The sequence below is a fragment of the Dasypus novemcinctus genome, chromosome 17 (assembly GCF_030445035.2).
Source record: "Dasypus novemcinctus isolate mDasNov1 chromosome 17, mDasNov1.1.hap2, whole genome shotgun sequence".
Lineage (NCBI taxonomy): Eukaryota > Metazoa > Chordata > Mammalia > Cingulata > Dasypodidae > Dasypus > Dasypus novemcinctus.
Window position 1 is genome coordinate 44,259,945 of NC_080689.1, and position 13,071 is coordinate 44,273,015.

At 38.9% G+C, this 13,071-nt stretch overlaps 1 protein-coding gene across 3 annotated transcripts in view; it reads right to left on the bottom strand.

The window, feature by feature from the left end:
* The window catches only part of CLHC1 (clathrin heavy chain linker domain containing 1), a 67,864-nt gene that overhangs the window by 52,138 nt on the left and 2,655 nt on the right, over positions 1-13,071 (bottom strand). For all 3 annotated transcript variants that reach the window (XM_058278579.1, XM_058278577.2, XM_058278576.2), the window contains exon 2: positions 4,044-4,302. In XM_058278579.1, the coding sequence (XP_058134562.1) occupies positions 4,044-4,099 (56 nt within the window). In that variant the 5' untranslated portion in view covers positions 4,100-4,302. The remainder of the gene's footprint in view (positions 1-4,043; positions 4,303-13,071) is intronic.

Consider the following 13,071-nt stretch of genomic DNA (forward strand, 5'->3'; position numbering starts at 1 on the left):
TTTTTCCCCACCCCCTTGTTGTTTTTCACTTTACTGAGTCTGTTCATCTTCCTTGTTTCTTTAGGAGGCACCTGGACCGGAACTTGGGACCTCTGATTTGGGAGGGAGGTGTCTAATTGCTTGAGCCACCTCTGCTCCCTGCTTTGTTGTGTCTCTCATTCTGTTTTTTTCTCCCCATGTCTCTTTTTGCATTACCTTGTTGCATCAGCTTGCCGTGCCTGCCCATTGCAACAGCTCACTGTCTTTCTTTAAAAAGGAATGGGAACCTCTGCTCCCTGCTTTGTTCTGTCTCCCATTATGTTTTTTTCTTCTTGTGTCTCTTGTTCTGTCAGCTTGCCATGCCTGCACATCATGCCAGCTCAGTGTTTTCTTTAGGAGGCACTTGTATCCAAACCAGCGACCTCCCATGTGGTAGGCAGGAGCCCAGTTGCCTAAGCCACATCCATTTCCCTTCATTCCTTATAAAAAGAACTCCAGTAAAAGGATTAAGACCCATCTTGAATGAGGCGGGTCACACCTTAACTGAAGTAGCATCTTCAAAAGGTCCTACTTACAATGGGTCCACACCCACAGAAATGGATTAAACTTAAGGACATGTTTTTCTGGGGTTCATACAGCTTCAAGCCACCACACTAGCCTTCCTGGTATGCCCCATGGTTTTGTATTAGCCCTTAAAATATCTAAGAAAAGTTATCAAAGAAAACTTCTGGTCTACCAAGAAATGGTATTAGAATATTATCAATGGATAGTGGTGACAGTAGCATAACATTGTAAATGTAATTAACACCACTGAATTGCATATTTGAAAGTGGTTAAAATGGAAAATTTTGTTTTACATATGATAGTAGAATAAAAATGAAAAAAACAAACAACCCATAGAACTGTATAATACAAAAAGTAAACCCTAATGTAAACTATGAACTATAGTTAATAATATAATTATAATAATATCAGTTTATCAATGTAACAAAGGTACCACATTAATGCAAAATGTTAATAATAGGGAAAACTTGGGGGGAATATATGGACTCTGTCCTTTCTGCATAACTTTTCTATAAACCTACAACTGCTCTAATTTAAAGAGACAAAAAGAAAAAGAAAAAAAAAAAAAAAGATTACTGAACAGTGTCAAGTACCAGGAGAGGATACTGAGTAGGAGATATTGGTTGTCTTTTCGACATTTTCAAACTACCTATCCACCCAAATCAGGATTACTGCCATTTGAGAACCTTTAAAAAAAAAGGAAGTCATAAATCTTGTGGTCTTCCAAACTCAACATTCTACTGCTCCTGTCCACCCTCCACTCCACACATCCCAGGGATGGGTTCTAACAATTACACACAACTAAGATATATTAGTGAGTAGATAATAAACTTGTTGGGACACCATGATCAGCTCCCATGTCTGTTTGCTAGAAGCAGCAGATTACAGAAGAACACTCATGGGAATCTTTAAGAATGCACAGAAAATGTATTAAAGTAGAGGCTGAAAACTGGCATACTACAGGTAGAATACAACAGTTTTGCTTGAACAAAGAAAACATTTTGTTCTCAAAAACTCTGAAAAATCTACCATTCTGGAACCCTCATTCCTTAATAGCAATAATGAACTGGAGCTTTAGACTGGGGTTGCATCTTCATTTTACAATCCCCCCCATTCCTTATTGTCTTATATTTACTAGGAGCCTGAAGGAGAAGAGGGACAGTATCCATTCCACCTCAACTCCAATACATGGATCTAGACTATTTGTACAACTTGTTACCAGGAACTGAAAAGGCCAGCCACTTTCTGACTCCAGCTGCCTCCATAATTTATAATATAGAAGGTGATTCTTTCTAGATTTGGTTTTTATAGCTCACTAAGTCCTTGGCTCGTTCTATCTTGGTATATGAGTCTGAGGCCTTCCATGCTATGAATCAGGCATGGTTCTCAAGGTAAAACCCCCTATTTAAAAATAAATAAATAAATTTGGTGTTTGTCCTTTGGTTTCAAGTACCCAGAGATGCAAATTGATACTTTCATCTTCTGCCCAACCAGATCCTTCCAAGTAGAAAGGGAAATCAGACAAGGCACTCACTAATATTTTATTAACAATCAAATGTGCTGGAATAACATAAAAACGGAAAAGGGAGATTACCTGTTATTGGGAAACTAATAGCAAAGTTTTTCTAAGTAACATGATTTCTACTTTGGATTCCTTCTTAGTCCTCAAGAATAGGATTATTTGATACAAGCAAGTCTTGGGAAATGGGAGAAAAGAAACATGTAGATATTTTTTGTTTAATTCCATGTCTTTTCTGTAAGAATTAAATTTACCAACACCATCCCTAAAATGACTTCACTATAATTATACTCATTTAAATCAGACTCCTCTTAATGTAATAAAAATTCTGACAAGTGTCAGCATTTGGATATGCAAAGATAAACATGTCACAGTTATAACTTTCCTTTGCTGCAGGTAGACTGTCAGCAAGATTCTTGATATTTACAGAACCTGTTTGTGGTAGATAGCATCATGTCTCCCACAAAGACACGTTCAAGTCCTAACCCCTGGTCTATGGGCATGAACTCATCTGTAACTGGGACCTTTAAGTCCTCATCCCTTCTCTCCCAAATTCTCCCTTACCCAGTTCTGTGTAGACTCATTTGTAAATAGAATCTTCGAAGATCCTATTAACATGGGGCCAAACTAAATCAGGGTAGGCTTAATCCAATATGACTAGAGTCCTTATAAGGTCTAGACAGAGACAGATGGCTGAGCAAGAGAAGCAGAAGCCACAGGAAGAGAGATCAATGGAGACATATCACCATGTGATGGAGGCAGACTGATATAAGCCACCACCAGAATGCTACAGACTTTTGAGAAAGCATGGCCTGCTGATACAATTAATTTGTACTTTCAGCCTCCAAAACTGTAAAACATAAATTCCTGTTGTGTAAGCCAACCAGCCTGTGATATTTGTCATAACAGCCCTGGAAAACTATTATTCAAGGCATTGTCTTGATTTAAACATTTATCTAATATATTCATTAGTTACTAACATATCAAGAAGCAATATCATTCATCATAACAACAATGTATGAAATAAAACTAACCTGCCAATGTACCAACTCTAAAAGACAAATTTTCTGGATGAAACGTAAGGAAAAAAGACTGTTCCTCTATTTTATATACTTATAGATATGTCTCAATTTTTAAAATTCCATTGGCAAGCACATATCACACCTTTGTGCTCACTTTTGCTTAGAGTGAAGCAGTATATTTTTTAAGAGAAATAAAATTCATACAACTCATGTTCAAAAATTAAACGAAAGACTGAATTCTTATTTTGCCTGTAGCTGTTTTACTCAGAGACCACTGGTCTTAAGTAACTATTTTCTCTAAGCAAAGAGGAAAAGATATTGATTTCACTTATTTTACTATTAGGGTATCTTCAAAGGGTTTTTTTAAAAAAACTGGTAAAAATTAGGATATACTGGTAAACCGTTATTGTTTATAAGGAAAAATAGGTATTTCTAAAACCTTGATGAGCATTATCAAATAAGTTCTATAAAGCCATAACATTTTCTAATCTCATCTTCATATTGCCAAGTTGAGTCCAGTCTCATCCTTTGTTTATCCTGCCTATTCACTTCTTTTATCTACAAGGGTCAAATCTAAACCATGACTTTTTAACACAAACCAAAAACAATAAGAACTAATACAAGTTCCTGCTCAGAGCCCAATTCCTAACAGAGCAGATGATACCTTCAGATGTGAGGTCAAAATGATGTCAAAGTACACAACTAGGTTATTGTTCAAAGACTGATAGCCTGGCCTTAAGCCGAAATAATTGAAATACTCATTAACAATCTAGTGATATAAACCTGGCAATGCCTTTTCCCCATTCATCCTTTCCTGACAAATGCAATGAACTTATCAAAATTGACAAATAGTATGTGGTCAAACAAGCATTCATATTACTAAGGCAGGAACACTAGTTGTAAAGATATACCATTTCCAACCACATGAAAATGCCATTGTCTTAAGAGCATTATGATACCTTATCAAAAACATTTCGGTATATGATGTAATATTCATCAGCAGGTCCTTCCTCATTACAGCCCACTCTTTCAGTTTCTGTAATTATGTATCTTTGAATACTTTCCAAAAATTCCTGGTCACTTCTACTAATGATGGGAGGGAGAACTGCATGTTTCTTTATTTCTTGCACTGACATATGTCACAATCTGCACACTTGTTTACCAGAGACAAGTTCTGTCTTGACCTGCTTTTGCAACAAAGTAGTTATTTTGATAAACCTGAAATTAAAAAAAAAAAGAATCAATTAATCTAAAGCTTTAAAAAATTAAGTCAAATATTGGTCTAAAATATAAGTTTCAGAAAATAAATGTTCTGTGAAGCTCTGAGATAAATATTGCAATCTATGAACTAAAAGGTCTGTGGTCACAAACAGTGAACTCTAAGTTAAACCATGGACTATAGTTAATAGCATAATTATAAAAATGTGCTTTTATCAATTGTAACAAATGTACCACACCAAGACGAGATATTAATAATAGAGGGCAGAAAGCAGATGTGGCTCAACTGATAGAGTGTCTGTCTACCATATGGAGGGTCCAGGGTTCGATCCCTAGGGCCTCCTGATCCATGTGGTAAGCTGGCCCATGCGCAGCGCTGCCACATGCAAGGAGTGCTGTACCACACAGGGGCATCCCTGCATGGGGTGTCCCATGCGCAAGGTGTGCGCCCCGCAAGGAGAGACGCCCCACATGAAAAAAGTGCAGCCTGCTCAGGAGTGGCGCCACACACATGGAGAGCTGATGCAGCAAGATGACACAATAAAAAAGAGATGCAGTTTCCCAGTGCTGCCTGCTAATGCAAGTGGATGCAGAAGGAAACAGAGCAAATGGACACAGAGAGCAGACAACAGGAGGGGGCGCAGGGGGGCCGGGAGAGGAATAAATAAAAATAAATCTAAAAAACAAATTAGAGTGGTATATGGTATCCTGTAAACCACAAATTCTCTAACAAAAATAAATTAATTTTTTTTAAAAATAAAAGGTTTTTAACCTTTTTTGTTCTATGGACCTCTTCGCCAGTCAGGTGAAGACCATGGACCCCTTACTAAGTCCACACTATACTGTGTATTATTTAATAAATATATCACACCCACACTAACACGTCCCTGCAAGAAAAATGTTTTTTTTTTTATTTCAAATCGGGCTCACACACCCCTTGTTAAGAACTCCGGTCTGTACTATTCAACTGTCATATGCTATATCTCTGAGATAGAAATACCAAATACTATTCCCAATAAATAGAGAGCTCTTGTTTTACTAATTAAGCACAGATTCTCCCAGGTGTATTCTAAAACTGGAGGATTTATGTTTAACATAATACTTTCTAATAGAAGGTTAAGTATTTTATTTGTTTCATGTAGGAAAATTCATTTCTAAGCCTCTTGATGACACAAACAGGTGAAATACTTCTCCACCCCAGTGCCTATTTGGCCCAATTACAGTAACTCACAGTAGCTATAATAATTAACATGTTATGTTGATAAACTTCTGCTAAAGGACTACTGCTAAAATCTATCCACTAGTGATGTTAAACAGTACTTCTGAATACAGTCTTGAAGCAACTACATTATGCTGCTCTTTTTAAGTAGAATTGTTTAAGAATTGTCAAGAGGAATTGACTGGAGAAGTTGGTTCTTCAGATCTATACGTAACAACAAACAGAAACATTTTAACTTAGCCCCCTGATTACTCATGTATAATCAGTATATACTCATGGCATAAAATGTGGAAAATAAAATCCAAAGAAAACTATGATAAAAACCTAAAAACATCCAGAATCCTATAACCCAAAGATAATCACTATTAATATTTTGGTATATTTCCTTCCAATCTTTATAAAAACTGAGATCAAAATCTATATTCAGTTCTGTTTCCTAATTTTTTGCACTTAATACTACAACCACATTTCCCTGTTGTTAAATATTTTTCAAAAACATGACTTCTATTGATTGCCTACTATTTCATGGTATGGTATACCATAATATATTTAAAAATTCCCCCACTGTTAGACATTTTCACTATGATAAATAATGCTGTGATGAATACCCATCTAAATTAATTTTACAATGTTTGGTAATATAATTGATATCTGGTTATCTGAAATAACATAGGTGGCCTGTAAATACTGCCTAGAGGCCATTTAATGGAGGGAAGAAACCAAAATAATTTCAAAGTTTAAAGAAAGGCCAAATTTATCTTTATGATAAACTGGATTACAAAAAGTCAATAATAAACATACAGTTTTGCAACAAGGTAATAATCTGTAAATAGAACAGCAGTATTCCCAAATAAGTAATCAATTTGTTCGTTCATTCATTCAACCAGTATTTATTAAGTGCCTACTAAATGCCAGACATTGTTTCATAGCAAGGGATTGTGCAAAAAGTAAATAGTCCCTGGCTTCTTGGAGCTTACAATCCAGAAGGAGATACAAACTAAAAGCTTATAAATAGTGTAATTTCAGATAGTAAAAGGTGAAAGTCAAAGGAGGAAAGAAAGGTTTTTTTAAGGTTGGAGTTTTGATGTTGGAGTTTGATTCCAAAGCCTTAAGTTGGAGCCCCGGGAAGTAAGCTCACAGAGGAAACAGAGGCAAGCCCCAGAAAGAGAGGAACCCTGAGCCCAGGAAAAAGAAGCCTGAGGAAGGGAGGAACCCAAGGAAGCCTGAACCCTTGCAGACATCAGCAGCCATCTTGCTCCAACACATGGAAATAGACTTTGGTAAGGGAAGTAACTTATGCTTTATGGCCTGGTGTTGGTAAGCTCCTATCCCAAATAAATACCCTTTATTAAAAAAAAAAAAAAAAGAGGAGGAAGGAATGGGTGTGATCATGGAGTGAGTGATCACATTTGAATATCAGACTTCCTATTACTTTTAGATAAAATTCAAGGTCTTTTACCTGGCCTACTAATGCCCTTTAGGATCCAGGCATTCTTCTGTCTAATCAAATTTAGCCTTTTCATGTCCCCAAACTCCTCCCCATTCTCCCATCCGTACTACCCATTAACTTGCTCTCTTACCATAGTGCCTTTCATAATTCCCTCTCCCTCCATGGGTTTCCTTCCCCCACTCCTCACCCCAACACACATAGCATATCACCACACTCATTCTCTTGGGGATTACTCATTCTTCAGATCTCTGCCTATAAAGCTGCAGGAAAGCTTCCCTAGATTCCCTTAAACTAGGTCAGGTGTCTGCCATGTTCTCCCATAGTACTGTGTACTTCCCTATCATGGTGTTATCACACAATCATACTATACTGTATTGTAGACATTCTGTTTCTATTCTGTCTCCCCCATTAGGCTGACAAGGTCAGGAACCAAAACAGTCTTTCTCCATTATATTTCCAGGGCACGGTACAGTTTCTGGCAGAGTTGGTACTCAAAAAAACAAAACAAAACAATGCTGAATGATTAATAATCACTGAGTAATAATCTGGTCTGCTCAGAAGATATGTGATTTGCAATGCCCTCAAACCAAAACACAGCTAAAGTTCATTATGTACAAAATGCCACTGAAGAACATAAAGTAACCAAGATTACCGTTCACTTATTCTCATATTAACCACTAAGAGATACACAGAAAACAAGGGTTCCTAAAGAGATCTAATGGGTCTAGTAAATGTGCACCTGCTAAAGAGCAGGAAAGGCAGTGTGTGACAGAGGTAGGCACAATAAACTACAGGAGCCCAGAGGGACGGCTTACTAGCCTGAGGGGAGAGGGCAGGGAAACAGCAGGGAAATTTCTAGTTGGACAGTTAACGGTGGTGCGGAAGCTGTGCTGCATTCATTTATTCAATAAATATTTTGGACAAACTGTTTTATATCTGGACTATTCTAGACTCTGGAGATATAGCATTGCACAAAACAAAGTCCCTAACCTCACAAAGCTTATCTTTGTAAGAAACAAAGATTAGTTTAGTTTTCACATAAAGGAATGTAACCTGGCAGCCTACTGCCTCAGTCTCCCACTCCTGGGTTAAAGAGCAACAAAGGAAACCAGCTTAAGCCAGTCCTACAGGGAGTAAAAAAAAAAAAAAAGGAAGATGCCCAAGAAAAAGCTAAGCCAATACCAATTCAGCACCACATTCCATTCCTTATTTGGCAAAGGGGAGCAGGTAAAAACAAAAATGGTTGGAATGTGATGAGGGAAGCAGTTAATCACAAACTTTTGCAGGGGAAAGTTATATCTTCTCAGATAGGTTGTAACTTCTGAAGTATCCAATCTATGGAGAAACAGAGGAAGGGCTTGCGTGCTAGGCTTAGGGGTATAAATTGTGTCATTTTTCTTTGTTCGGCGCGCCAGCCATGTTTTCTGGTTGTGCGCCTCTTCTTGCAAGATTGAGAATAAATTCTTTTCTTCTCCACAATCGGGTGAGCCTTATTTTCTTTCAGAAGAAAAAGATTTCTTTCTAACATCTTTCAGTGGAGAGAGAATAAACAAGTAGAATAGTAGTATGACAGAAGCTAGAATAAGCTGTATGGAGAAAAATAAAGCACATTATGGGAGATAGTAATGAAAGTGGGAGGGTATTATTTGAAAGAAGGCACGTCAGTAAAGAGGAAAGCCCTCACTGACAAGGTGACATTTCAGAAGAAATCTGGAAGAAAAAAAAAAAGCAGTTCATGTAGATACCTGCGAGAAAGTGGTCTGGGCAGAGAGAAGCAAGTTCAAAGATTAGGACTCGAGGTAGATAGTATCTTTGAGCAACAGCAAGGCCAGTGGGGCTAGACAAGAAAGACAAAAGAAGAAAGAGATGAGGTCAGAGAATTAGCTAACAGATTATTTAAGCTATCGGGCCTTGAAGGCAGAAGCAGCCCCAGTTCATGGAGGCAACTTTGTGCAAGCAGACTGGGAAAGAGAAGCAACTGGCTGGACAGTAGCCTTCCAACCGTGCTGGAGAGACAGCCTCACAAATAGGAATTTAGGCTTTCCCCACATTTAAGAAGCGCTGGAGAGCTGTGGGCAGAAGAGTGTTATCGTTGATTTACATTTTAAAGAATTGCTTGTTGTTCTATAGAGAACAGACTCCGGGAGACAAGGGTCAAAGAACAGTTGGAACAATCCAGACAAATGATGGTGGCTGAATCTGTTGGTAGTGGTGAAGGTGGTAAAATGTGCTCTGAACACATTTTGAGAATGAAGCCAACAGAGTTTGCTGAGGGATTAGATGTCCCATACTAGAGAGGTGTCAAGGATGACCATAAATTTTCGACCTTAGCAATTGGAAAGTTGAAAATTGCTGTTTGTGGAGATGGAAAGAGTGAATTTCATGGGAAAATCAGGAATTTGGGGTTTGCCTTTTAGAAATGTTGAGGAGTTGGACATGTGGATCTGGATTTCAGGTGAGTGAGAGATAAAATTTGAGTCACCTGCATAATAAATGCATTTACAAATTATGAGACAGAATGAGACAACCTGGAAAATGTAAACAGAGCAGAGGTCCAAGGACTGGGCGTGGAGGTACTCCAAAGTTTGGAGGTCTTAGACCGCAAAAGAATGCAGCAGGTGGGGTGATATATGGGAGCCCTGTATGATGTTATGCATGTTTGTTTTGTAAGTTTGCAAGTTTTACTAAACACTAATTTTTTATACATGTTCATGTATGAATGATACCATTGAATTAACTGTTTTTAAAAATGGAAAAAAAAAGAGGAAGCAGCAGAATCTAGAAAATAACACCAAGGTAGGCAAAAGAGAGAGTATCCTAGCTGTCAGGTGAAGAAAGTGTATCAAAGATGGAGTGATCCAATGTCAAAAGCTGCTGACAGATCAAATAAGATGAACTGCCATTGAATTTAACATAAGGGAGGTCATCAGTGACCCTACAACTCACTAGAATGGTTGGGGACAAAAGCCTGACAGGAGTAGGTTCAAAAGTCAATGGGGGAACCAGCAAGATGGTGGCAGAGTAAGGCGTTCCTGGAGTCAGTTCCTGCTACAGGGCAGTTGGTAAATACCCAACGCTCTCTGGAATGCTAGCTGAAACACATGTTTGGGCTCCAGGAGGCGAGAAGAGCATCCTGCAATGTCCTTGAAGGAATGAAAGGAGGAGACTACCCATCTGCAGAGAAGATTTGTAGGTAGAGCGCGCCACACCATAACCCATCTGCAGAGAAGATTTGTAGGTAGAGCGCGCCACACCATAGAGGCCGGTACCCATCCTCCACTGGAGCCACAAGTTGCCTCGGGAGCTGTTCTGCGGCTGGAATGAAAGCTCCACTTCCCCAAAACGGAGGAGGAAGAGATGGTTGGGTACGACTTCAGCCACTGAGGAGTAAATTCAGTGGGCTAAAGCATAAACCTGAGAACAGCTAAAATCTGAGCCTGTCCAAGTTAGAAAGAGGCCGATAACCACCATCTTAACTTCACACCTGGCACAAGGGGAAGTGGGGTGGACTGAAAATCACAGTGCTGGTAGAGACCAGCTTCTTTCCATCTAGATTAGACTGCAGCTCTAGCCTAGGTCCCAGTGCCACCTCTAGCAGGAGGAAGCTATGGGAACCTGAGCCAGCCTCTCTGGGAACTTACCGGCCAAGCTGCAGAAGCTGGTGATCATCCTACTATGGTGGCATGAGCCACACCAGGAGCTATTCTGCGGCTGGAATAGGAAACTCCATTTCCCAAAAACAGGGGAGGAGGAGAAGGTTGACTGGCCGATTTTGGCTACTGATTGGTATACTCGGCTGGCTAAGATATAACTCTGGGAACAGTTGGGTTGTGAATCTGTCCAAGTCGGAAAGAGGCCAGTGGCCTCCATTTTGACTCCACCCCCAGCCTGAAGGGAAGCCAGGACTGAAAATCACAGTGATGGTAGGAACCAGTTTCTTTCACCCAGATCAGCCTGCAGTCCTAGACTAGGCTTTAGCCCTACCTCTGGCAAGGAAGAAGCTGGCGGGCTCTGCACTGGCCTATCCAGGTAACTGCAGGTAACTTTGGCTGGTACAGACTGAAAATTGGAAGTCTACTAGGACAACTGTGGTCATCTGGGACCTGCACTGCATAGACTGCTGCCCACACCTGCAGCTCCATACCCACTCCAGACAGGGAAGAAGGGGGCGTGAAGCTTCATCAGTCTCTTTGGGCAACTACAGTCTAGGCCTGCACGACTTACATTATTCCACACAGCTATGACTCTGTCCCTGCCCCTGGCAAAGGAGAAAGTTGGGAGAAGCTTCATTGGTCCCTGGCACAATGAGGGCAGCTTGAGCCTCCACAGTCTATATCACCAATTACAATCTTGGCTCCTATTGTACAACCAGCAAGGGAGAAAGGGAAGGAAGCCCTAAACTAAACAGAAAAACTGTACCCAGAATAAATACTCTAGTAAGCCAGATGCCACGACACCAACGAAAAAATTACAATCCACATCAAGAAATAGGAAGCTATGGCCCAGTGAAAGGAACAAGATAAGCCTCCAGATTACATAAAGGAGTTGAGACAACTAATCATAGATGTTCAAACAAATCTTAATAAATTCAATGAGATGGCTAAAGATATTAAAGATATAAAGAAGACACTGGTTGAGCACTAAAAAAATTTGAAAGCATATATAGAAAAAGAATAGATCTTATGGGAATAAAAGGTACAATCAATGAAATTTAAAAAATACTGGAATCATATAATAGCAGATTTGAGGAGGCAGAAGAAATGATTGGTGAGCTTGAAGAAATGGCCTCTGAAAGTGAAAATACAAAAGAACAGATGAAGAATGGAAAAAATTGAACTAGGTCTCAGAGGACTAAATGATGGCAAAAGGCATGCAAACATACATGTCATGGGTGTCCCAGAAGGAGAAGAGAAGGGAAAAAGGGCAGAAGGAATACTTGAAGAAATAATGGTAGAAAATTTCCCAACCCTATTCAAGGACATAGATATTTATGTCCAAGAAGCACAACATACACCCATCTGAAAAAATCTGGATAGACCAAGTCCAAGACACATACTCATCAGAATGTCAAATGCCAAAGACAAAGAGAGAATTCTCAGAACAGCAAGAGAAAGGCAATGCATAACATATAAGGAATACCCAATAAGGTTAAATGCTGACTTCTCACCAGAAATCATGGAGGCAAGAAGACAGTGGTCTGATATAGGTAAGACACTGCAAGAGAAAAACTTCCAGTCAAGAATCTTATATCCAGCAAGACTGTCTTTCAAAAATGAGGGCGAGATTAGAATATTCACAGATAAACAGAAACTGAGAGAATTTCTAAGCAAGAGATTTTCAGGAAATACTAGAGGGTGTCCTAGAGCCTGAAAAGAAAAGACAGGAGAGAGAGGCCTGGAAGAGAGTCTAGAAATGAAGATTACATCAATAAAAGTATCTAAAAGTGTCAAAAGAGTGGTGAAAATAAAATATGACAGATAAAACTGAAATAGGAATAAACTTAACCAAAGATGTAAAGCACTTGTATTCAGAAAACTGCAACTTGGTTTTAAAAGAAATTAAAAAGGCCTAAGTAATTATAACAACAGTCCATGCTCATGGATTGGAAGACTAAATATCATTAAGAGGTTAATTCTATTCAAATTGATATACAGATTCAATGCAATCCCTATAAAAATTCCAACAGCATTAAAAAAAAAAATGAAAACATGATCATCAAATTTATTTGGAAAGGTAAGGGGTCCTGAATAGCCAAAAACATCATTAAAAGGAAAGGTAAACCCTCATCTCCAGACTTTAAATCATATTACCTAGCTCTATTTGTAAAAACAGCATGGTTCTGGCATAAAGACAGACACATAGACCAATGGAACTAAATTGATGGTTCAGAAACAGACCCTCATATGTATGGTGAAGCGATTTTTGATTAGCCTGTCGAACCCACACAGCTTGGGCAGAACAGTCCATTTAGCAAAATGGTGCTGAAAGAACTTGATATCTGTAGCCAAAAGAAAGAGGACCTCTATCTCATACCTTATCCAAAAATTAACTCAAAATGGATCAAAATCCTAAAAATAAAAGCAAGAACCATAAAACTTCT